The following is a 26,265-nucleotide window of genomic DNA, read 5'->3' as shown; positions in this document are numbered from 1 at the left end:
AACATATGGCACAAAAAGAAATACGGGATTTTCTAGAAGCCGCTGAAGAAGCCTGCCGGTTAACGGTGGGAACGGACTGCGCTCGCGACACAGGTACCTCTCCCCTGCCCCGCTTCTTACAGCCTCACCTCCCCTGGCTCCGCCATGAGGCTTCAGGCCCCAGCACAGAGGGCCCAGCGAGGTCTAGAAGCGGCAGTGTGCTGACCAGCTTCGAACCCGAAAACCTCAGAGGGGCCTAAAATGAGTCATCCCTGGGAGCGAATAGGACTTTTTAAACCTCCTTTAGCTCTTTTAACTACCGCAGGACGTGGGCCTGGAGAAGGACCCGGCATGGCCGCGTGCCCTGCGCGGGCCCTCGGGGGCGCTACGGGAAGCGTGCGGCCAGGCCCGCCGGCCTTGGAGCGCCGGGGCCGCGAGGCAGATTGGAGGCAGTAAAGGCAGACTCGGAGGCCACGAAGGGGAGCCGTGGCACACTGACTCAGGAGGCCTGGCAGTCCGGGCAGGGGCGGGTGTCCAGAAGGGCCCCGGGAAGGGTGGTGCGGAGGGCCCGACGGAGCTATCGGACCCGCGCGAGGCCGCCATGTGGGGGCTCCACTCCAGGGCCCTGCCCTCCACCGAGCATGGTCTCCCAGAGATCAGGGAGAAGGGAGAGAGAGACATGAGGCCTGAGTGACCAAGATCCGAGACAGAGAGGATTCACCCTAGCTGGTTCGGGCCTGAGTGGGCTAAATACTCCCGCTGTAGGGACAAGACACATGTCAATTGTCGGGGTAAGGTTTCTAGCACCTTCCAGACAGGAGCAAGTGAGCTACGTGAATGCAGCTGTAAGAAATAAAGAACCAACTTCTTAGCACATCTGAATCAAGCATCTCAAATCCGTAAACCCACTCACTGGTTGATCAGGGACAAGCTAATCTTATCATGATGGCTTTTAATTAGTCGAAGAAAATTAAGCATTACAGAAGTTTCAACTTCACAAGGGACTGTATTTTTAAAAGATGGGGGGGTAATAATTTTCTCATCCCTTTATCGGACAAACATGCCGTGACCACCAGAGAGAGACAGATGGCGGGACAAGCGCAGGACCCTGGCACGTGGCAAGGCGACAGGGCCCGGGGGGCGGGGCGCGGCAGGCACAGAGAGCGCCGAGCCGGAGCCGAGGGACGTCCGCGCCCTCAGGCACCGCGGCGCTCACCAGTACCACACGACTGGCGGAACAGAGGGGACGGGGGAACGAGCGACTGAGTGAGGGGTGGCGGGACACAGGCGCCCTCCACTAAACCCCGCGTGGCGGCAGGGGACAGAGTGAGGAATTTGGAATGGAGCGATACCCAGAAAATAACAGACTGAAGCCCCTTCCACGCGTGTGCTTCTCAGACGACGTTACAGAGTTCTGGAATGAACGTTCCAATCAAGTGATGACAAAACAGTAAACACGCGTCTTCCTACCTGCAGGCAGTATGTGCCCGACACGGCCTGCCTATCACGGGACAAGAAGAGCGGTCTGGTTTCTGTTACCAAATGGTTAGCGTCATTCAACAGAACGACCTTCCACGACGTGAACGTACAGTGTGGGGGGGGTTCTACAGTAACAAAGTCGAGAGCAGCTCCCATCTGACCGGAATGGTATTACGAGTGCTGAGCCCCTCACGCACCAGGCCTGCGACACCAACGCCACAGTCGGGGACGTGGCCACGACCCCGCCCGCTGCCCAGCACGAGACGCTGCCAACGAGAGCCATCAGGCGAATTCAGAGCGAGGGGCAAGGGGCAGAACGCCAGGCACCAGGCAGCTTCCCGCGGAGGACGGAGCGCCTCCCTCACCCCTGCAGCTGCGGCTCCCTCCCTACAGGCAAGTCCCGCCACCCCCACTCTGATCAGAGGGCGGGTCGCCGCAGGAGGCCTCCTCCCCCACATCGTCCTGGTTCAGCACGTGGACAAGCCCGGCCACGGCGACCTGCTCTCACCCACGACCGCCAAGTCAAGGGGGAAAAACATGCTATGGACACAAACATTTTCGCTAACTGCAAAAAGGATCTTAAATCATTCTGTAGACTCTGCCCTGAAGGACTCATTTTTTTCACTGATCAGAGATGAGAAAGTAAAACACTCTTGGCTTAACTGCAGGGCTTTAGAGCTAGTTACCCAGCGGATGAGAACCGTACGTCAGAAACGGTTTCGCTGCCGTGTACACTCCTAACCGCTGTCTGTCGCTGCCATAAAGTGCTTACGAAGAATCTTCACAAGCAGTCGATGACTGGCTGATCCTTGTCTTTCCCAAAAGTTGAAAAAAGACCGGCCTTTTCCTCTTGGTTTTGCCGCCGGCAGCCTCGCGAGGCAGGCTCTCCGACAGCCGGGGATGGCCTGCTGCGTGGCTCCCCCGCTGCGCGCCGGCGACTCCGCGCCACACGGGCGGAGGCAGCAAGCAGGAAAAGGGCCGTGTTCTCCTGCTCCCGGCGTCTGTCCTCTGTGCGGACGATCCAGCGGCGACTCGTGCCACAGGAGTGCTCGCGGCGCGAGGGAAGCGCTACACCCTCTGCGGCGCCGCAGGGAAGAGGCGCGGCGGGGAGGACCGCGGAGCTGGGTGCCCGGAGAGCCTGTGCGTCCCTCCCCGCGCCCGCTGCCGCGCCCGAGCCAGAACCCGTGAGACAGGACGCGGAGCCAGGCCGGGACACGGGGCACCCGGGGCAGGCCTGAAACTGCCCCGCGCCTCGCCGTCGGACCTGCCTCCAAGCCCGGGCCTGCCACGGCCACGAGGCAAAGCCCTCAACACTCAGGATGCTGCCTGGCACGGAGACACCGAGAACGGTCTGCGTGTTTGTACCATTAAACCAGTATGTGAAGAATAAAAAGAAAAGGTTTCCTCTTAAAAAGAAAAGGCAGTTATGCTATCCTACTCAAGTTGTCCAAATCCCGGACGTTTAAGAGCTACGAGTCACGGGCACTTTCCCGCGTGCCACTCACACGGGGTACCCTCTTTTATTCTGGTAAGACGTGCAACGCCGTCCTGGTTGTTTTCCAAGGGAAAGACTAAAAAACAGTCAACTTAGGACAGTTTAAAATCATCTACATTTTTTCTTAAGGCTTCTAAACTTCTGTGCTTCATACTGTTGTTGTTTTTTTTTAAATCCCTTCAGACTTGGACAACATTTCTTAAAAGTGCAAATAATATCACTTATGCACTCATTACAACATAAGCATAGTGCTGAACGTTTTCCACCACGTTTTTACGTGCAGTGCCTTACGCGAGTCTCAGTAAAGTGTCCCAAGCTGTGCAAACAAGGACAGTCCCCTCCTACACCGCAAAACCAGCCCCATGACCTTCTGGCAACAAGAAGTGGCAGATCTAGGAACTTTACGACCAAATGTTCTTCCTAATGAAACACGCAGTCAGGGCTCAGCTGACTGCTTTAACACCAAGAAAGAAGATATTCTGAAAAGTAAAGGAACCATTTACTTGTTGGCTACTGGCTCTAGAACACAAGTGTCCCTCACCGTGACACCCTGCCACGAACTGGGCTTGGATTTAGTTGAAGAGCAAGGAGCCAAGCAGGCAGGGTACATGCGGAGTGGGTCCCGGGAAGCCAGGGTGGGCAGACCTCGGGCAAGTGGGGCGTGTGCGTACTCAGAGCACAGACAGAGGAGCTGGACAAGGGGAAGCAGCACGTGCAGGGGGGCCGCCAGCGCCCGGGGAGGGACGCGCTCCACAACCTGACAAACCCGCTGGCCCCGTTCTCACACACACACGCCAACGGTACAGGAGAAGGTGGGAAGACGTGTCACCCCTGGTCCTAGAGAACGACTAGAACTCGCTGAGGGCTATTTGCCAGAGGCGGAAGGACATCCGGCCTACACACTAGATGAATTTTAACACAGCCATTGTTTGATTTTTTTCCGTATTAATCATCTGTTACTATGAAGTAATAGAGAATATTTTAAAAAGGCAACTTACAAGGGATTTACACTCATTTTCGAAAGGTGAGGAAAGAGCTCAGTGAAGAAGTATTTTCATGTTTGAAAACAGATGTCTCAGTGTTACTTCCAGGGGAAGAAAAGATGAAATTAAAAATCACTTTCTGGGGGCCTAGGGAAAGAGGCCTCCGGCCGCAGGGGCATACAAGCAACTTCAAAGGAGAGGAAAAGGGTCCTCAGTCTGCTCTGTGGCTCAGAGAAAAGAGCAAATACACCCTAAATATTCAGAATAATTTAATTGTGGAGGGTTATTTTAGAGATTTAAAATTTAGCCTTCCCTGAGCTTCTCTGATCTTATCCAACGCTAAAATTTCAAGGTAATTTAATATAACTAAAATAACTTAAGCAACTCGTTCCAGAATAAAGAAAAATGTAACAAATGTCCTGTCAGGGGTGTCTGGGTGGCTCATTCAGGTAAGTGTCCAACTCTTTACTTCAGCTCAAGTCATGATCCCAGGGCCATGGGATCAAATCCTGCGTCAGGCCCCGTGCAGAGCATGGGATGCTGAATATCCTGTTTGGGATTCTCAATCTCTCTCTCTCATTCTGTGCACCCCCTCCCCCCGCCCCCTCTCCCACTTGTTCTCTCTTTCTAAAATAAAATTTAAAAAATAATTATACAAAAAATATCCTGTCAGAAAAGCAGAATGTGAAAATGTGGACAGTATCCACATAAGAATGAACAGCGGTGACAAGTTAAGCATGGACACCCGTGAAGGAGGAACACAATCAGCTTTCCAGAAGGACGATGCACCTGGACAACACGATGCGTCACTCCGAGCTGTGGAGCTGGTATCCTGTTACAAAGCTGTCACACGGCAAGTCCACCTCCGGCCTCTACACTGAAGCCACCATCTGTCTGAACCTTCCACTAGCCACAATCCGGCAGACCCAGTGGCCGAGAAAGCACATGACATGAGAGGTGACACACAGCTGGGATCATTACTCTGCCCCTGGTAACCCCCTCAGATCCCTGAAGATCCAAATCCAATTTAAAGTTCAGGGGCGCCTGGGTGGCTCAGTTGGTTAAGCGTCCGACTTCAGCTCAGGTCATGATCTCACAGTTTGTGGGTTCAACCCCTGCGTCGGGCTCTGTGCTGACAGCTCAGAACCTAGAACCTGCTTTGGATTCTGACTCCTTCTCTCTCTGACCCTCCCCCACTCATGTTCTGTCTCTCTCTGTCTCTCAATAATAAATGTAAAAATAAATTTTTTTTTAAATAATGAAGTTCAAACAAAATCACTGCAACAGCAAGGCACAGAACACGTGTGGGGAATGCTGCCATTTTAGGGGGGAAATGTATGTACGGAAGGGGTGTGCATTTGCTGAAACAGCTTCTGGAAGAATTAACAAGCAGCTAACTGACAGCAGCTGTCTTTTCTGGAGGTGGGATAATGGCGGGGACGAGACTTTCACTCCCTATAAACCTTCTAAAGTTTGTATCGTGGGCTGAACTGTTCAATCAAAAACATTAACTCACAAACCATCAATTAAAGACCTCACGTTTGGAAGCAGGTAACAACCTACTACGTGACCCAAACCGAAAGCTGACTGGGCTATTCTACCAGCTCTGGAAAAACTGGTTTTGACAAGTTGAAACATTTTTTTTCATGACTTGATTTAGTATGAAATCTGCTATCTATCCTCTGAAATTAACTCCCAAGCAGGGGCCAAGGCTACACGTGCAAATAAAATCCACAAGAGAAGCTTATAAGAAAACTATTTTTTTACCCCAGCAAGGAAATCATAGAAAATATTGTTGATCAGAAGACATCAAACAACCCCATTAAAAAAAAATACAAAAAAAGAAGGCCTCTTCTAGTCTTTTAAGACTTTGTCTCTAGGAAATAATCCCCTACCAATAAAAACCAAGCCAAAAAACCACATTTGCACTAGACTGGGGCGAAGAGGGAGACTGATCTGCACTTTTCAAGTCTCTGCTCTTCCCATGAAGACGGACAGTCAGGGTACTTGGTTTCTAGTTATAAGGCTGAAATTCATGAGCTGTGTGACTGTGAAGAAGTCAAGTAACCTCTCTGAGCTTTCTACACTGCTTCTAAACGGCTGCGATGCTGGAATACAGATTTTTCAGATCCTTTCCAGCCTATGATGACTGGACACCAACTTTGTTGTCTGTTTCCAACACAAATAATTTAACTTCTAAGCTAGCTAAGGAATGAAAGAAGGTTTTCCCTTAAATAAAACACCTTAGCTGTTGAAGGCCGAGAAAATGGAAATACAAACAGAAGAGAGAACAGACCTCCCGGCTGTGTTCCCCATATGCTGACGCTAAGCCGGCAAGTTATTTCCAGTAACATATTCATCTGAACAATTATTTAGCGAGGAGGCTGCCTGAGGGAGGTGTGTCCCAGCCTCTCCACGGTAAGGCCGCACCTAGGTTCTGTGCTCACCACCGGATGTGGCAGCGAGGGGCTGCTGTGCGCATTCCTCCCCCACACCCGCCACGTGGCTTCAGCCACACGGACGAGCTCCGTGTCCCTTGGCACTAGAGGAAGGGGACGAGAAGAACCAGGTTCCTGCAGGACCATGAGCGGAGCCGCCGCAGGCACGCAGGCAGGCACAGGCCGGGTCCCCGCAGCAGCCGCGGCCACGTGTGCCCACCCTCCGGAGATGGTGCAGCCGAGGCACCTGCATCTTCTCTCCGTGAGCGACGCTCAGTCCCAGACCAGGGCACTGCCGCCATGATTCCAAACCCAGACGCACTCACCCACCCAATGTCACAATGAGTCAAGGATACCTTTCCCAAGGAGTTCTGAAACCAAGTTGAGTCAATTCTTAAAAGCAGTAGTCTGGGCCCCTGGGGGGCTCAGTTGGTTAAGCCTCCAACTTCGGCTCAGGTCGTGGTCTCACAGTTGATGAGATCGAGGCCTGTGTCGGGCTCTGTGCTGACAGCTCAGAGCCTGCTTCAGATCCTATCTCTCTCTGTCTCTGCCCCTCCCCTGCGCATGTGTGCTGTCTCTCTCTCCTGAAAACAAACATTAAAACCAATGCAGTAGTGTGGGAGGGAGGGCAGAAACGTACCGAACGTGCCATAAAACCCTCTCGGCCCGCAGGTCCCCACGCCGTACTTCCTCAGAGACGCCAGAGCCGCTGCCTTTGTGCACATCAGAAAAATCAGGTTTTAATCATCTTTTTTCGGAGTTCAAAACTGACATTTCCTATGCTTTAACCCACACGGCAACTCCACCCCTTCCTTTCTCAGAACCGTTGCACTTCTAACAGGATGTAAAGAGCAGACACGTGTAAGGATTGAGGGACAGAACTTAAAACATGGAAAAGCTGTGTTCTAACCTATCAAACCTGGGTTAACGCAATGCCTTTATACTGTGGGTGTTTCTGGGCACACGCCTGCCACAAAGAGCCTTCCTGGCCCGCGCTCCCCAAAGGAGTCGGGGCAGTTGCCTCCGACCACTGCTGGGCTGTCTCCCGCGGCTCCCTGCGTGTCCCTGCCACCGAGCCACATGAGGCACGCATGTCGCCCACCCTCTGTCACCAGGCCACAGCTCTGCTGAGCGAGAGTGCCGGCAGCCGGCAGCAGCCAGCGCCCTTCCTGACGCTCCGCGCTTGTCTACTTCAGGCCCAGTTTCCCAGGGAGACCTGCTGCCTCCAGCGCGGGTGCCACTCACCTTGACCCGAGGGTTGTCCAGTAGTCCAAGAAAGTTAAACGAGGCGAAGTTGACACATTTTTTCCCGTTCACCACAATGTTGTGGCTCGGAGGGCTGGGGAAGAGAGGAGAGCGGTGTGTCTGAACAGACGTCCATGTTATAGGGCACGTGACACCACACCACCCTGGTGGCCCACGGGACACAGAAGTGTTGTCACTCTACCCGGTTTGTGTCCTAGTCTTCTAGTTCTTTATTTTTAAAATGTACAATTAAAACATGGTATTTTAAAATTCACCGTTAATTCTCTTTGTATTATGCTACCTTGTACTACTTAATTTAAAAAAGGTGAGCTACAATTCCAACACAGATTAGTGGTAAATCTTTGCTTTGATTTTAAAACTCATGAAGAAAGAACTAAATGAAGTACCTCAGAAAATAATCTGGAATAAGATGAATAGGAAGGAAATATAAAACATCAAGATCAAAAGCAAGAAGAGGCAGAACAAGATACGGCCTCGCAGTTGAGTAGTTTAAAACTACATGTCAATTAGATGAAGCCACTGAGGAAAGTACGCAGGGTTCTAAAGTCAGTGCTGGGTTACTATGCGAGGTGTGCGGGGGTAGGAATGGGGCGGCCAGCGTGGGGGAGCACCGATCAGAATTGGGCTGGGCTGGGAGACCGTTCCTGGGGTGACCGCCAGGTCCCCACCCGGCAACACTCCTCGAGGTCATGCTTCAAGAACACGGGGCCAAACTGCAGGTCACGAGCCAGTGAAGCCGATGTAGGCACAGCCAGGCTCTTGGAGCTGAAGGAAGCCCTGAGCGGAGTGGGACAGAAACTCTATTGGTGTAATCAGACCCACTAACTGCTTGGAGCAGGGAAGTCACCCATCACCTCAACACATAAAGGAAAAATTGGGATAACGGTTAGTATTCTGAATTAAAGAAATGAATGAAAAAGCTCCCTTAGCAAACGGAGAAGAGAAAGAAAGACCCGTAACTTGGCGCAGGTTATCTCTGAGAAGTCACCAGGGCACCGAGGCCCGTTACCTCTCCTATCCAACACGGCCGGGGAGGGTCCTGGCCAGCGCCGCAACACAGGATCAGGGAGAAAAAGCTGCTCCTCGTGACAGAAGTGAACATGCCCTGCTACCTGGACATGTGCATCTGTTAAGATGCACAACATGGCTGTCTGGTTGGTTGTTACACAGGCGTTACCATGGGTGGAAACTGAGGAAGGGTACACGCGGGGTGTCCCCAGATTATTTCTTACAACCACATGTGAATCTATTATTTCAAAATAAAAATTAGAGAAAAAAAAGAAAAAACAAGCAGTCTTTATGAAGAAAGTTCTATAACTTTACTGAAGTACATAACAAGACCTAAGAATATAGGCGACACACCAGCCACGTGGCGATTAAGATTCAGTGTCAGCAAGACCTCGATGAATCCAAATCAGTACATCACTAGTCACAAACCCAAACTCAGCTTTTGGTCCAATCTGATCAGTTACACTGATGAACAGAGTTGTGAGTAGTCCAAGCAATTCTGAGGAACAAGGAGGTGCAGGACTCACTCTAGTGAAGGCCTATTCTTTTTTTTAAGTTTTTTAAAAAAAATATGTATTTTGAGAGAGAAAGAGAGAGCGAGCGAGTGTGCGAGTGAGCGCCCGCACAAAGGAGCACGGGAGGAGCAGACAGAGAGGAAGAAAGAGAATCACAAGCAGGCTCCACACTACCAGTGCAGAGCCTGATGTGGGGCTCGATCCCACTAACCATGAGATCATGACCTGAGCTGAGATCAAGAGTCAGACACTCAACCAACTGAGCCACCCAGATGCCCCAGGGCCTAGTGTTAAGCTGTGCCATTTATAGGAAGTTCTGGCATAAAGGAGAGACAAATATACCAAAAGAATAGAAATAAAGCCAGAATCAAACCCATTAGAAGAACACTTAGTACACAAAAGAAGGGAAATTTCTATGCAACAGGTACAAAATGGACAATTCCACTCAGGAATGCTGGGATAGCTGACCACCACACAGAAACAGGCGAATTCGACCTTCGGGGGTGGGGAGGAGGCTTCACCACAGCATTAATGACAAGTCTGAGTTCAGAGCGTGTAAAAATCTGGTATGACCAAAGGAACCCATAGACAGAAGAATACAAGACTCCCTTAGATCAGACCAGAAGTAGAAGGATACACACTCAGGAGATACCCTGCACCACAGTTTTATAGACCAAACACTGAGTAATTTCCTGGCGTCAGGCGTATGTGTTAAAAGTATAAATGTAACAAAGAAGAGACATCCACCAACTTCAAGATACCGGTTATCCTGTGTGGGAGATAAGAGCAAGGGGTAGATGGGGAGGGGGCTCTTTAGCAGTATCTGAACCATTTTATTTCTTTTTTAAGGTAAATTTGAAGACAGCAAAATGTTAATGCCTATTAATTCTGGGTGGTGGGTACGTAGGTGTCAGATACTTTCCATAAACTTAAAACACTTCTTAGTTTAAGAAAGCAGACACGGCAAAGCAAAGAGAAGCACCAGGAGACGTAGAGCCAAAGCCAGATGAGACCTTGGAGGACGCAGGGAGGGGGCAGCGCAAGGAACCTCAAGTGTCAGGATTCGCACTGGGAGCACCAGCGCTGTCGTCCACAGCGAAGGAGTCAGCAGCGGTGCGCGCTGGTGGGAAGGTACCCGCCACGGATCTAACACCTGCTCACGAAGGTAATCTGTCACGGATCTAAACTCAAAACCCACCGAAGCGGGAAAGAGCAGGAGTGTGTCTCACTATGTGAAGTATTATCATGAGCATATATTACTTCCAAAAAAGCATTTTTTTTAACAGAAAAAAGGACGAACTGTGACCCCCAAATCGGAGACGATAAACATTGGCACGCCGACCTTTGGAGAGTTATAGATACACACTGGGGACTAAAACAGACAGCTTCCGATCTCCAGGAGTGTCTGAATGTTTTAGCTCTGTTAAAAAAGAAATGCCACATGAACCGTGTGTGCCTTGGTGAGAGTACCTACAGGCCTCCAAGGACTTAGCAGTGAACCGATTTACCCTGAGACGATGTTGTAGTTGAGGGCGGGGTGGTCGCTTGGGACAGGAGGAACGAGAGGCTCTGGCTGCCACTCCTCAATCAGTTCTTCCTTTTCCTACGAGAAGAAAAGAGTTAAAACACAACAGGGTTTGGTCACTGGACAGCAGCCATTCTGTCCCGTGTGTCTGTTACAAATCAACCAATAAATTCCTCATCTACTTCACCGACGACCGCGACCGTGACAGAGAGCGGCAGCCGGAGGCCCGGGTGCGTGAGGCGGCTGTCTGCCTGCGGCCCTGGAGACGGGCTGGAAGCAGTTCACGGTCCCCCCGTGGGCGGGACACTGCAGGCCCACAGAGCCCAGGCCCGGGCGCTGGGTCCACGACTCCAAAAGGGAAGCTTGAAAAACACCGCTGTCACAGTTGTGCTCTCCCAGGCTTCCAGGGTGAGGTGGCCGCGGTCCCTGGTCACTGCGGTCCCCAGCTGCACGGCAACCCAATGACTCCCGAGGAGCTCTGAAATGCCAAGGACCTCTGCCCTGAAGGCCCCGTCTTCCCGCAGGCTAACCCCACAGGTCATCAGGGCCACGTGCAGGGGGCGGGGCATCTGCGGTCAAGGTTAGCATCTCTCCAAACACAGGCAAATATCCACTGGCCTAGTAAAGGTTCTGTGAAATCAGGCAATGTGATATCTCCTGCTCTGCTCTAGCCAGCTTTCCAGAGGTTTCCAGAGATGCTCTGAGGACCTTCTGCTGCATGTCCCCTGGGGGACACGGCCTGAGTGCCCCCACAATTAGTATTAACGATCGGACGGCAGCAGCCAGGGAAGCGACGGCCACGCTGCTGCGCTTGCTGTGCTCTGCAGGCACGTGCTGCTGGGACGGCTCCGTCTCCGCACGGTGCTCAATGGTGCCGCACGAGCCTAAGCCGTAGAGCTTTCGATGGAAACCCTCACAGTCGCTAGTGTCTCTAAGCACTCCGGCCCAGCGCCACACGGGTGGCGCAGGGACACAACCTGGGTGATGGAGACCACAGCACAGTCACACCGCTCTCCCCTTTTGCAGTGGGGCCCAGGTCCTGAGTGCTCCTACCCCAGGGACGCGGGCGTGCTTCTGGTCCACAAGCGCCCTCGTCCCTCAGGCTAATGGAACTCCCCGTGGCCTCTAGATGCTTCTGCTTCCGAAGGCTCGCCCAGGGTGGTCTTGAGGTGGGCCCCGTACCAGAGAAGGCATCAAAACTGAGCTTGGGGTGGGGAAGTGGGAGGATTCTTTTCAAGTCTGAATTTCCATTATGAAGACAGGGAAAACTTTCATTCAGGTTTCGTAAACTGTGGTGGTTTTCCTGAGCAACTCATGTAATCCTGCACATTGACAATGGAAATCCAGAAGCTTCCTTTCTACCACCTATTCCTAAGACTGCTGCTGGCCTCTAGCCAACCACAGAGGTCTGGGACGTGGTATTCCTCTCGGTGTCGACTTTATCCCTGGCTTCCCCATGTTTTGCTTCCCTGACATCTCCTTTTATTTTTTTACATGACAGAAAATATTTTAACATATAAAGTTCAGCTGCCACAAAAATGATTTGTTTTGGAATGGTGTAGCCACTATAGTCATACACCAAATAATAAAAGAAATTTCTTACCTTGACTGTGAGATCAGATCGTTCTTGCAGCTTGTAAGTTTTAGAGAACAGAAGTCTGATTATCCAGAGAATTAGAATTCCTTCCAAAATAAGATGGTAAGCTGGAGCCTAAGAGTGAGTCAAAACCAAAAAAGAAATGAACCCTTCCAAACTCTGCACATAAAATGTAATGTACCTGCTTCCCACGACCTTTAACCTATTACTTCCAAACTTATTTTCAAAACTCCTTTCATTTCTACTCATTCCTTTCCCCATTTCTTTTTTTAAAACCTTTTATTTAATTTTTCTGAGACCAAGAGAGAATGTGAGCAGGGGAGGGGCAGAGAGAGAGGAAGACACAGAATCTCAAGCAGTCTCCAGGCTCTAAGCTGTTAGGACAGAGCCCGACATGGGGCTCAAACCCACAAACTGTGAGATCATGACCTGAGCCTAAGTTGCATGCCTAACCCACTAAGCCACCCAGGTGCCCCATCCCGATTTCTAACAGTTGGCAATTTCTCCTTCACATGATAAATCTCTAACAGTGCAGCTTTAAAACCTCTGTAGGAAAGAAATTTAATTTTTAAAATAAAATCTTATGCAGAATATCAGCAGGTGAAACAATATCAACGATCAGACCCTTCAGATAATGCACCTTTCTAGTAGTGGGAATAGGCACTAATGAACACTTCACAGCTTCCCCAGCCTGCTACCACCCTCGTCTACCCCCAATCAGTCAAAAGAGGTATGTGGAAATCAGTTTCCACAATTCTTAAGAGTTTTGCACATCTTACTCCATTTTCTCTATCTCTGGCATGCCTCTTTAAATCCTTCTAGGAATGTGACTGAAGAAGAAGAAGAAAAAAAGACTGTATAAATGACTAAAGGAACATCAGGCCTCTTTTCTACAGTAGTTCCCCAAAGTATGTGGTGTGTTCCATGTAACAGGCACACAGATGCCTTACTGGAATTATCCATGCCACGTCTTCAACTGTATATTCCCAAGATGTACAGTTGACTTTTATGTTTTGCACAACTGGACACACTAAGTGCATGTGGAAGACTCCAGGTAGCAACTAAATCCTGGTCAATTACAGAGTGATCTACTCCAGTAGGCTGTCATTGGAAAAATCATTTGTAAGAGGCATTTAGAAATGGAAATAGAAATTATTTTGAAACATCAGACAGAAAGAAAGTAAAGCTGATTTACCACAGTTAAAAAAAATTCAGAACGTGGAGACAGGAAAACTGCAAATTCAGAGGTAAACTTCTAAGTCAACATACAAATATCTTTCTGACTACGTATAAAGGTTACATACACTATTACTTCTTTCTTTGGTTTTCTCAATAATTATATTCTAATAGGCAAACGTCTGCCTAAGTCGCTAAGCATCCCACTCCACAAAGAAATCATCCTAAGAAAAACTGAGATACCAACTGTCTAGCGCATTAATCAAAATTATAAATGCTGCTTCTTTTCCTGGAAATGTTACACCCAGGAGGACACCTGACCAGTTACGCAGTCTTCAAAAAGGAAGTAACAACACATAACAGAAATTTATTCATTTTTAACAAAAATTCAATTTCAGTGGTTCTTCCCTTAGTTACTATAATTATTTTAGTATTAGCCATCACTTACACCACACCTGTTCTGTCAATGGTTTTTCAGGAAGCCCCGGTCAGTTCTGCAGTGGAAGACACCATGGGCTCTCCTGGCAGTAAGCAGCTATGTTAAGTTTTTAACAACTTATCAAAGAAAATTGAGATTTGCTTTAAACAAATAAGAGTTCTAGGAGCACAGGAATTGTTGCATGTTTGTTCACTGCACTATCCCTAACGTCTAGATTGTGCTGTCCCAATACCTTGGCCTCTAGTCACCACGTAACTATGTAAATATACATCTAAGTTAAATGAAATACTTAGCTTCTCACTTGCACTAGACACACTGCAAATGCCTAGTTGCTGCACTTAGTGGCTACTACACTGAAGAGCTCAGATACACAACATGCAGAAAGTTCTATCCGGAGGGGCATCGAAGCTCAGTAAATACATGTCAAGAGAATGAACTTTCTCTGAGGCTCAAGTGTTGCTAGCATATCACCTAACACACGTGAAATAATTAGCCTTTCAAAACACTCTTAACTATTCCGCCTTTAACGATCTCTAAAAATTGTTATCTTTGCAAGACAGAAAATAAAACGCATGTGGAAGAACGACAACCTATTTCATATTCCTAATTCCTAAACCCTTCGGCTTTCCTAAAGTCTCGCCCCGGCGAAAACAAACTCCCATCTACTGCACTTCTTTCCCCTATGACCTGCTCCACGGTCCCAAGGACTTGAACCCCCTAGGGCCTTCCAGACGGAGACCTTCCACTCCATTCTCACCACCCTGTTTTACCCTCAGCCCCAGCTCGGGTGTCTGAGGACAGCCTCGCTCCTGCGCCCCCGCGCCCGTTCCTTCCCCGCGCGCGGACGGAGACCCTCGGTTCCCGCTCCCGCGCGTGCCTCCCGCGCGCGCCCCTCCAGCGAGGGAACGTGAAGGTCCGGGCGCGGCCCGGCCAGCCCCGCGCAGGACCCAGACCACGAACCCACAGGAGCCGTCCCATCTCTCCGGGGCCGAGCGTGGTCATGGCCGCTCGGGCCGCCAAGCTCACCTCGTAGAGCGCCTGGACCATCTCCACCAGCACCCACTGCTCCGCGGCGGTCGCCATGGTCAGCCGCTGGGCTTCCTTCCGGAAGGCGGGTCTCTGTACGTAAAACACAGCGCGGCGCAGCCTAGTGACGTTTCGGGCCTGGGGGCGGGGCTGGCGAGGGCCGGGCACCGCCTCCTGGCGCTTGCGCACTGGAGGAAAGAGGGCGGTGCGGGCCTCAGAGGCGGTGGGTGGAGATCTTGGGGTCTCGCCCGGTGGCCGAGGGTTCGGGAACAGCGGGAGGGTTTTTGTGACAGGTGTTCCCCTGCTGCCTTGAGGTGGCAGACCCCGTGCCGGGCTCTCGGGAGGGACGGAGCGATTACTAATAAATGGCCCTGCCCCGGGCTGGCAGTGTTATGTAATCAAAGAAGTCCTCTTACAAAGGACACAAGTAACCCAGGAATGTATTATCACATATTTTACAGGAATATAAATGAAAACGGCCACCTCTATTTTTTTTAAATGTTTTATTTACTTCTGAGAGAGAGAGAGAGAGAGAGAGAGACAGCGTGAACAGGGGAGGGTCAGAGAGAGAGGGAGACACAGAACCTGAAACAGGCTCCAGGCTCTGAGCTGTCAGCACAGAGCCCGATGTGGGGCTCGAACCCACTATCTATGAGATCATAACCTGAGCCGAAGTCGGACGCTCAGCCGACTGAGCCCCCAGGTGCCCCCCCAAAAACGGCCACTTCTAATACAGCTCCTACCATGTGTACTGCATAGGCGAAACGCTTGGCGCCTATTAAGCCATTCGTTAGTTTGGTGTGAAATCCAGAACCTTCGTAGGCACCTGCAAACATGGTGTGCACACACTTATTTGGATTGGATTTCTTAAATCTAACTGGGACCCTAGGAACAATATTGACCTACAGCGTGCTTTGTTTCTGTTCTTTTTTTTCTTGCGGTGTTTTTTCCCATCTGTCTATACATCTTGTATTTTTAATCTTAATGAGGGGGGCGCCTGGGGGGCTCAGTCGGCTGAGCGTCCGACTTCGGCTCAGGTTATGATCTCATAGATAGTGGGTTCGAGCCCCACGTCGGGCTCTGTGCTGACAGCTCAGAGCCTGGAGCCTGTTTCAGATTCTGTGTCTCCCTCTCTCTCTGACCCTCCCCTGCTCACGCTGTCTCTCTCTCTCTCTCGGAAATAAATAAAAATTTAAAAAAAATCTTAATGAGGAAGACTAGTTATTGGAATAGCGTGTTAAACATACATATTTCTTGTTCCATTTTATTTAAATATTTTCCTGTTGGTGAACACTTAGGCCGTTTTCCACTTTTTCCTCTGTTACCAACAATGCTGCAGTATTTGTGTGTGTGTGTGTGTGTGTGTGTGTGTGTGTGTGTGTGTTCCTGTGGGAATATTCCTGAAGTGCTTTCTCAAGCACTTTAATCAAAGTATGCAACAGTATTAGCTTTGGTAACTACTGCCAAGCTGTTCTTCAGGATGGCTCAACCAATTTAAAATGTTTGAAAGTGTAGTCACACTCAAGCTCATGATAGCGATAATCTTTTTAAAACTTGCAAATTTAATGGAAATAAAATGGTACCTCACTAAGTTTTATTTTTTATGTTTCTGATTATTCATGAGGTTTAACAACTTTTTATTGGCATTTGTAGCCCTTTTCTGTCACCAATTCATATTCTTTGCCCACTTTTTTATTGGTTATTTTTCATTTTCTTATGGATTTACAAGAGCTCTCGCTACATTCTGAATATCTTCTATCTTCCTGTTTCATATGTGACATCTGTCATTGGGTTAAGGGCCCACTTTGGCTCAGGTCATGATCTCATAGTTCGTGGGTTCGAGCCCCATGTCGAGCTCTGTGCTGACAGCTCAGAGGCTGGAGCCTGCTTCAGATTCTGTGTCTCCCTCTCTCGCTCTGCCCCTCCCCTGCTCACGCTCTCTCTCTCTCTCTCCCTCTCTCTCAAAAATAAACTTAAAAAAAATTAACAAACAAACAAACAAAAAAACAGTGAAGCTACTCATTTTTCATCCTTTGTGATGTGGATAAGCCAAGAATCTCCTGAATCATCAAGCACTGGTTTTGTTTTTGCTTAACGGTGCCTTCCTCGACTTACCTCTTTCCTCTCCCATTTCATTCTAATCAGCAAGGAGGGACCAGTCTGCACCTGCAACACTTTGCTTAGAAATCTCAGCTAATGATTCAAGTTCATCACTTACAAGGTCTGCTTTCCACAGGACTACAGGACATGATTCAGCCAAGTTCTTTGCCGGCATACCACCTTTCCTCGTTTCCAACACCACGCTCATCATTTCCTTCCGCGCTTCCAGCAGACATGCCTGTAACATCTGTGTTACCACCATCCTGCTGATGAGCTACGCATTCTCTGAGATGACAGAAACCTTCTCTCTCATGCTCTTCATTTCCTTCTGAGCCCTCACCCGATTGCTTTTTTTTTCTTTAATATTTTTTATTTATTTCTAGGAGAGAGAGAGAGACAGTGTGAGCAGGGGACGGTCAGAGAGAGAGGGAGACACAGACTCTGAAATAGGCTCCAGGCTCTGAGCTGGCAGCCCCGACGCTGGGCTCGAACCCACGAACCGCGAGATCATGACCTAAGCGAAAGTCGGACGCTTAACTGACTAAGCCACCCAGGCGCCCCCCCGATTGCTTTTAAAGTCCGTATTTTTACTAATAGTCTCTTCAGGGGAGTCTAGGCTGTATCTCATGCAGCTCAAAATTCTTCCAACTTGTACCATCACCTAATTCCAAAGCTACTTCCATACTTGGAGGTATTTGGTACAGCAGGACTCGGCTTCCCAGGACCAAAATCTGTATTAGTTTCCTGATGGCTGTAACAAATTATCATAAACTGGGTTGCTTAAAACGAGAAATGTATTCTCTTATAGTCTTGGTGGTCAGAAGTGCAAAGTCAAGGGTCCGTAGGGCTGCATTCCCTTGGGAGGCTCCCAGGAGAATCTTTCCTTGCTCCTTTTACTTCTGGTGGCTCCATATGTCCTGTGGCTGGTGGTTGCTTTACTCCAGTCTCTGCCTCTACCTTCATGTGACCTTCTCCTCTTTCTCCATGTGTCTCTTCTCCGTGCTTCATATAAGGACACTTGTCATTGGATTTAGAGCCCATCTGGATGGTCCACGATGATCTTACCTTGGGATCCTTAATTATACAACCACCACCTTCCCTTCCTGATTCGACCACCCAATCAATATTGCATAATATTATATAACTATTATATAATATTGTATACAATATTGTGTAATAGAGTTGTATACCCAATATTATATAGCTATATAATATAGTACGTACCTATGTACACACTCTCATGTAAGTGCCTAACAGTAAGCTTTTGAATGCTGACACGTCCATTTCAAAAGACATCCATTCCAGGGGCACCTGGGTCACTCAGTCAGTTGAGGGTCTGACTTTTGATTTTGGCTCAGGTCGTGATCTCACTGTTCGTGGGATCAAGCCCTGTGTTGGGGTCTGTGCTGACAGTGTGGAGCCTGCTTGGGATTCTCTCTCTTCCTCTCTCTCTGCTCCCCACCCTCCATCCTCGTTCTCTCTCTCGCTCTGTCTCAAAATAAATAAACTTAAAAGAAATCCATCCTGAATAAATATACTGCCATCTGGATAACACAGCTGCTAGCTAAACAAGCAGATGAGGAATCAGGGGGCCCCATAGGATAGAGTTGGGGTTAGGGTTCGGTTTCTCTTTCAGAAACCCCTGGGTAACCTGGACAGCCGACCACCTGAGTGACCCTGCTTCTCCCCACACCCTAATTCCTGTGCGTATGCTTTCAGCTCATCAATAAAGAGTGAACCCAGGCAGGAAACCCAGGACCCCCCGACCTTGGACTCTAACTAAGGCTGAGCCCCAGATCTGCATTCTCACTCTCTCACTCTTCCTCTCTCTCTCTCTCTCTCTCTACCTGTGATCTCACAGCATGGCCCTTGGCCCTTGGCCATGCTGTGTGCCCTCCATGACCTGTAATAAATCTTGTTCCCCGAAGTCCCCCGCAATCATAAGAAACACAAGGGCAGCGCCAGCCACAACACGGGCTGTGCTCAGGGAAGTGTCTGGGGGCTCCCTCCTAGTGATCCGGGCCCAGGGGACTGGCCCAGGCAGGCTCTGCTGAGGGCATCCCTGCCCACAATCTGGAGCAGACACGGTACATAGACTTAGGTATTGTATGCAGTAACGTGAAACATTTTCCAATTCTTTTGCGGGCACTACGTGGGTCCTTTCAAGCTGAAGAATTGTGTCTTCAGTCCTAGAACAACTCCTTTGGTTATTTCTTTGACTATTTCTTCCACATTATTTATGATCTCTCTTTCAAAAGCTCCCATTTCTGGTCGAAAATATGTGCAAACTATATATCTGATAAGAACTTAATATCCGGAATGTATAAAGAAACCTGTAACTCAGTAACAGAAACCCAAACAACCCACGTAAGAAATGGACAAAGGATTTGAACAAACACTTTTCCAAAGAAAATACACAAGTAGTCACTAAGCACATGGAAGGATCTGAATCATACACTTAAATGTGGTTAAAGTAGTAAATTATGTTATGGATGTATAAATTTACCACAGTAAAAAAAACAAACCCTGCTTTTTTCCTTTATATGTATACATTTATGTTTTATATAAATTTTTTTTCAAAATTTCTGATTTTTGTTCTTTCATGATTAATTTTGGTAAAATTCCTTTATTTTAAGGTTTTTACTTATTTATTTTGAGAGAGACGTGAAGAGAGGCAGAGAGAGAGGGAGGGAAAGAGAGAGAATCCCTTGCAGGCTCCCCACTCAGCACGGAGTCTAATGTGGAGCTTGATCTCACAACCATGGGACCATGACCTGAGCCGAAAGCAAGAGTCAGATGCCCAACCAACTGAGCCACCCAGGTGCCCTGTTTTTTGGTAAAATTTCTGGTGTTGATATTTTAGTCCACTAATTTTCTCTTGTGCTTATGGAGTCCATCAGACCAGTGGTGTCAACTTGAATTTCAGTGACCATTTTTAGGAATGTTAATCATTTTAAATTCTAGATGTAGAATTCATTTCATCCATCCATCCATCCATGCATCCACTCACCCAACCATCCATCCATCCATACATCCAGTCACCCACCCACCCATTCATCCAACCATCCATCCATCCATCCACTCATCCATCCATCCATCCATCCATCCATCCACTCATCCATTCATCCAACCATCCATCCACCCACCCATTCCACTCACCCACCCACACATCCATCCACCCACCCACACATCCATCCATCCATCCATCCATCCATCCATCCATCCATCTATCCATCCATCCACAGATACTTACTGAGCCCTCCCTTGGGCAGGCACTGGAGATACAGAACTGCAAACAACAGCAATTCTCCCTGGCCTTCTAGAGTGTACACTGTAGTGGGTGGACAGACGATAAAAGGGCACTAGAGATGTGGCTGAATGTCAGAAAGACTATGTAGAAAAGGAAAGTATGGATGGAAATGAAGATAAAGAATTAGCAGAGTGGACAGGGCAGGCCTCTCCGAAGATGTATCATTTGCACAGAACTCAATAAAGGGAGGGAATGAAATCCATGAGTGTTTTGTAGTGATGGAGGCCGAGGGAGGACGAAGTGACGGGGAAACGCCTGGAGAGTTCACGAAGCCTCAGAGTGTCGCTGGTGTGGGGTGAGGGCAGCAGCTGGTCAGCCCCCAGGCAGCAGGGGTGGGGTGAGGAGGGAAGCTGCCCTGCCTGACACGCCACTGGAAGGTAGTAGAGCTGTCAGGATTCGCTGCTGTGGGATGGGAGAAAAAGGGGATCAAGGACGGCCTGAGGTCTTTTGCCTAAGCCGCCGAGTGACCAGCACCATGGTTTTCTAAGATGTGGAAGATGGAAGGAGAGCGAATTGGGGGTGGGCATCAGACAGCCACGTGGAGATGTGCCAGGGGCAGGTGGATGTTTGGAGAAGAGGTCGGGAACAGAGATGTAAAGCTGATCGTCCAGTGGCTAGAAGAGATTCTGAAGCCGGAGGGAACGAGTGTAGACGCGGGAGAGGTACAAGGCCTCCGTCCCGCAGCACCCCGACCTGCTGAGGCAGGCTTCCTCAAGACACTCCCGGTGACATGTGGCTCCCCAGTGAAGGAGCAAACAGGTAGGAGACCGGCGTGGGACCCCGCTCACTCAGACAGGAAGGGGAGGAGATGCCGGGATGGCAGCCTTGGGGCAGGCCTACTGTGTGACCGGGTCACACTGGATGGGGCAGGCCTACTGTGTGACCGGGTCACGCTGGATTAGGGAGAATGGGCCTGGGTGGGCCCTTCACCAAGCAAATTAGGAAAAAGAGGCAATTAACTCCAGAAGAAACACATTACAGAAAGAAATCACTGTTTGCCTTAGCAGTGAACAATGTTTAAAGTCATTTGGTCTGGAAGACACTCAGAATGAGCTTACAAAATCAGTCAAAACTTAAAACGACACGGAGAAGCTGGGGGCGCCAGTGGAGAGGGTGCGAGGGGTGAGATGAGACACCCGAATTGCCCAAATAGTAAGTTCTGTTTTGCTTAAACAGGAGTTTATTTTATGCTCGGTGAACTTTTTCAGTTTCAGTTGAGGATACTACAAATAAGCAATTTATAAGGATACAGAACCCTTTTCATCTTTCAAAGTTTGGGATAACAACGTTACCCATTTTTAAAAAGTCCAGGGGCACCTGGGTGGCTCAGTCAGTTAAGCGCCCAACTTTGGCTCAGGTCATGATCTCACAGTTCGTGAGTATGAGCCCCGCATCAGGCTCTGTGCTGACAGCTCAGAGCCTGGAGCCTGCTTCGGATTCTGTGTCTCCCTTGCTCTCTGCATCTCCCCAACTTGCAGTCTCTCTTTCTCTCATTCTCAAAAATAAATAAACATTAAAAAAAAGTCCAGAAATGGGGCGCCTGGGTGGCTTAGTCGGTTGAGCGTCCGACTTTCGCTTAGGTCATGATCTCGCAGTTCGTGGGTTTGAGCCCCGCGTCGGACTCTGTGCTGACTGCCAGCTCAGAGCCTGGAGCCTGTTTCAGTCTGTGACGCCCTCTGTCTCTGACCCTCCCCTGCTCACGCTGTCTCTCTCTCTCTCCTAGAAGTAAATAAAACATTAAAAAAAAAAAAAAGTCCAGATTAACATGACTAAGGGAGTCCCCTTAAAGAAGGCCTAAACTGATAGTTCTAGAAACTAACGTTTTTGTTTTTGTTTTTGTTTTTAATATTTTTATTTTATTTCTAGGAGAGAGAGAGAGAGAGACAGCGTGAGCAGGGGAGGGTCAGAGAGAGAGGGAGATACAGACTCTGAAATAGGCTCCAGGCTCTGAGCTGGCAGTCAGCATAGAGCCTGACGTGGGGCTCGAACCCACGAACCGCGAGATCATGACCAAAGCGAAAGTCGGACGCTCAACCAACTAAGCCACCTAGGCGCCCCTAGAAACTAATGTTTTATTAATAAACCCGCTGTGCTTCGTGCTCACAGTTTATCAGAAAGAAGGGGAAACACGGCTCTAAGGTGTGGTTTGTGCTTATGAATATCCCTCCTACACGTACTGGCTCTGTGACCTTGGGTGGTTGCTTAACGTCTCTGCCCCAGTTCCCTCAATTGTAAAAGGGAGCTGAGCGGTTGCAGGAATCGGGCAAGCTGGCACCTGCCACATACTGACGACAGTGGCCGGGCCCTGTTAGGTGCTGTCCAGCTGCGCCTCTTACTCTTACTAGCGCAGCCATGGGCTCTCAGCGTAGACTCACCAGAAGCATGGGTTTCAAGGTTTGGACCCATGCCCCACCACTTCACCAGCTCTAGGACCCTTGTTAACTTACTAAACCCCTCTAAACCTGTGTATTCTCATCTGTGTAATGGGAGTCCTAATATCCACCTTATGAAATAGGGTTGAATTAAGTCAAGCGTGGCTGTGACAAGCACCTGGCCTACGGTACTGCTCTCGCCCGAGGCCCCGCCCGCCTGCAGGCCTGAGCACCTGAGACTTCAGGGCATGAGGGCATTCGAGTTCAAGTTCAGTTGATTTTCAGAAGAAACAACTCAGCCCCAGAAGGAGAGGGATAAAGTGACTTGCTGAAAGGCACCCAGCCAGGGAGAGGGAGTGAGGGCAGAACCGTGTTGTGAAAGAGGAGCCGCTCTGGGTTTTATGATGACAGGGTTTGTGTCACTATGTTCACAGTGTGCTCTTGTGCACAGCCTTCCTTCTCAGGCGCCCCTGCGACCCTGCTCTTCCCCAGAGAGGCACAGAGGAGCAGGGAGAAACCAGCCCCGTGAGCAAGTCCCCCTAACCCATCGCTGCCCTCTGGGGGCCCTGTCAGAGACGGTGGGTTTTCTCCGGTCTTCCACAGAGAAGGGGCTGATGGACAGGGCAGCTCTGGGGGACCCTGGGGCGGAGGCTGACCTGGTTCTGAGGCCCCCGTGCTGTCCCCGGGCCAGGAGGCCTGGGTCCTTGGAAAATCTCCACCTCTGTTCCCTGTAATGGGCAGAATAGAATTCTTCCTTCAAATGACACCATTGCTTTTCAGTGAAAGTCTTCTTTAAATCAGTGACCTTTATACACTGCCATTGTGCACCCGACATGTTATCTACAAAGGGCTCCAGAGCCGTATCAGATGGGTATCTGGAATGTGGAAAGGAATCCCAGTGCCTAACCTCTCTCGAATGTTCCCTGAGCCGAACGGGGCTCCAAGTGACCCCGGTGTGGCCCACGAGTGACCCCGGTGTGGCCCACGAGTGCACTGGCCGTGGCATCGGAGGGAGCTCCAGGCCTGAGCGCTGGGCCCTGACACTCTGGGCTGATGAGGGGGGCTCACCGAGGTGGCAGGACCAGGATTTTCCTCCTCCACGTGAAGTGGGGTCTGGGGGCGCTGCTGCTTGCTGAATCAGGCTGACCCGGGCCCCGCATCGCCTGCTGCAAGAACAGAATCGTACCTGCTTTTCCAGTGTGGGCGCTGCTCCATTCTTCCAAAGGGGACAGAATACACTCACAGCAGCATTTCCAAAACGAAACAAGACAGAATCCAATTTCCCAGGAAAGCTGAAAATGCAGAGTTGACATGAGGTCAGAGGAGTCTAAGGGAACGAAGAATTGGCTCACGGGAAACCTCCTAAGTGCACTGGAACCGCTGCAGTGAGCCAGCCCGAGGCAAAGGCCTGGGGATTGCGTGAGTCCATCCGCCCATCCAGGGCTGCGTCTCTGTGTTGGGCTGCTCCGGAGGGGAGCCCCGGGGATGCCTCGGCCACATAGATGTGTCTGTGAGCTAGAGGGGCCGCTCTGTTAGATGGGGAGCCTCCCGGCCCCACAAGATCTACGCTTAGTGTCGGGGAGAGCAGGGGTGCAGAGTGGCTACGTGCACAGGGGCCGCCCCGCACAGCCCCTTCCTGCTGTGTGAACCAGGGCTCATTCCGAGTCCCAGGGCCAGGGTCCTCATCTGTCAGCCAGGGGTGATGTCACAGTGGCCTCCGAGTGTGACGGCCAGGATACAGGAGCTGGCACACACCCGAGTGTTTAGAACGGTGCCGAGCACGTGGCCAATGCTCACTAGACACTTACTGTGCTCATGTCCAGAAATAACCCCAGTGTTTGAAAATGAAACAGTGCTCCAAAAAAACTTAGTTTTCCTTGTGTTTTGCTTCCTGTTCTATGTTCTTTTCTTTTTCTCCCCCTTGTTTTTTAAAGTTTATCTACTTAATTTGAAAGAAAGAAAGAGTGTGAGGGAGGGAGGGGCAGATTCCCAAGCAGGCTCCACACTTCAGTGCAGAGTCCGATGCAGGGCTCGATCCCACAAACCATGAGATCGTGACCTGAGCCAAAATTAAGAGTCGGGCGTTTAACGCTTTACCCACTGGGCCACCCAGGTGCCTCTTTGTGTTATTTGCAGACCAAGTCCTACTGGTCTTTATTTCATTGTAGATTTGGTGCTGCAAGCTCTTACGTAGCTGTTGCCACAGCCCCTCAAAACGACCTCAGCAATCACAGTCAAGTGTCAGTGTAGGACGAGGCGTGAGCTGGGCCACTTAAGCAGGCGGAGGACGCAAGGTGAACATGGCGGTGGTTGGGAGTGAGGTTCTCAGGAGAGGGAGCAACGTGGGCAAGGGCCGGAAGGCAGGCACCGGCGCTTTCTGCGCAGTCCGCTGCCCCAGTGACCGAAGAGAAGTCAGGGCAGCTCGGATCCCGCTGGAGAAGGCTGGAGGCCCGAGTGTCACCCAGTCCTGCCCCACCGGTTGAGATGGGCGACTGGCATTTCTCACTCAGGAGACAGCTTTGGAAATTTAGCATTTCCACCCATTTCAAAATGACTCAGGCTCAGGGAGTGTCCCTGTCGGTAGGAGCACCGGCCGTTGTACGGAAGGGCTGAGTCACTCTGTCACACACCTGCAACGCATATTTCACGGTGTGTCAGCTAACTGAAATTACAATAAAAACTTGAAAAAAACCCCAATCAGGCCCAACAGGAATCTCACCGGTTTTTATACATTAGAGTGAAATGAATGCATTACATGTACATTTCACACGCCCACACTCTCCTACATGTACTCATTCGTGTGTGTGCGCACGCGTGCACTGATGCACTATCACACACTACTACAGACACCTTGACGGTAATCCCGATATAAAGAGGTTTTGTGCCACCGTCTTCCTCCCTCCCAGAGAAGGAGAAGCCCACCCAGATGGGTCTAACCTCCCCAGTCCTGACTTTTAGGGTCTCTGTAGATTTTTATTTTTTGTTTATTAATTTTTAAAATAATTAAAACAATTTTTAAATTTATTTATTTATTTTGAAAGAGAGCATGCACACGCACAAGCAGGGGAGGTCAGAGAGAAGGAGAGACAGAATCCCAAGCAGGCTCTGCAGTATCACTGCAGAGCCTGATGTGGGGCTTGAACTCACAAACTTCTAGATCACAACCTAAGCCGAAATCAAGAGTCGGATGCTTAACTGACTGCACCACTCAGGTGCCCCTAAAATAATTTTTTAATGTTTATTTATTTATTTATTTATTTATTTTGAGAAAGAGACAGGGAGAGAGACAGGGAGGGGCAAGGAGAGAAGGAGAGAGACAGAAAATCCCAAGCAGGCTCCATGCTTAGCTTGGAGGATGATGTGGGGCTCGATCTCATGACTGTGAAATCGCAACTTGAGTGGATATCAAGAGTTGAACACTCAACAGACTGAGCCACCCAGGTGCCTCTCACCAGATTTTTTAAAATTCCTCTGCCTTCTCGATTTTTTTCTTTTTTTTTTAAATGTTTTTTTTTTTTTTTTCTAGGAGAGAGAGAGACAGCGTGAGCAGGGGAAGG

The 26,265-nt window shown here is 49.6% G+C and overlaps 1 protein-coding gene across 1 annotated transcript in view; it reads right to left on the bottom strand.

Moving 5' to 3' along the window:
* SPTLC1 (serine palmitoyltransferase long chain base subunit 1) overlaps positions 1 to 15,009 on the bottom strand; it is a 43,643-nt gene extending 28,634 nt beyond the window's left edge. The window contains exons 1-5 of the mRNA XM_039241512.1: positions 14,927 to 15,009; positions 12,292 to 12,399; positions 10,672 to 10,766; positions 7,620 to 7,713; positions 7,015 to 7,087 (exon numbers count right to left, since the gene is read on the bottom strand). Coding sequence (XP_039097443.1) covers positions 7,015 to 7,087; positions 7,620 to 7,713; positions 10,672 to 10,766; positions 12,292 to 12,399; positions 14,927 to 14,983 — 427 coding nt within the window. The 5' untranslated portion in view covers positions 14,984 to 15,009. The remainder of the gene's footprint in view (positions 1 to 7,014; positions 7,088 to 7,619; positions 7,714 to 10,671; positions 10,767 to 12,291; positions 12,400 to 14,926) is intronic.
* Positions 15,010 to 26,265: the final 11,256 nt, after the last annotated feature.

The sequence above is a fragment of the Hyaena hyaena genome, unplaced genomic scaffold (genome assembly GCF_003009895.1).
Source record: "Hyaena hyaena isolate Hyena2069 unplaced genomic scaffold, ASM300989v1 scaffold_194, whole genome shotgun sequence".
In the NCBI taxonomy this organism is placed as follows: domain Eukaryota; kingdom Metazoa; phylum Chordata; class Mammalia; order Carnivora; family Hyaenidae; genus Hyaena; species Hyaena hyaena.
This window is presented reverse-complemented; position numbering and strand designations above follow the sequence as displayed.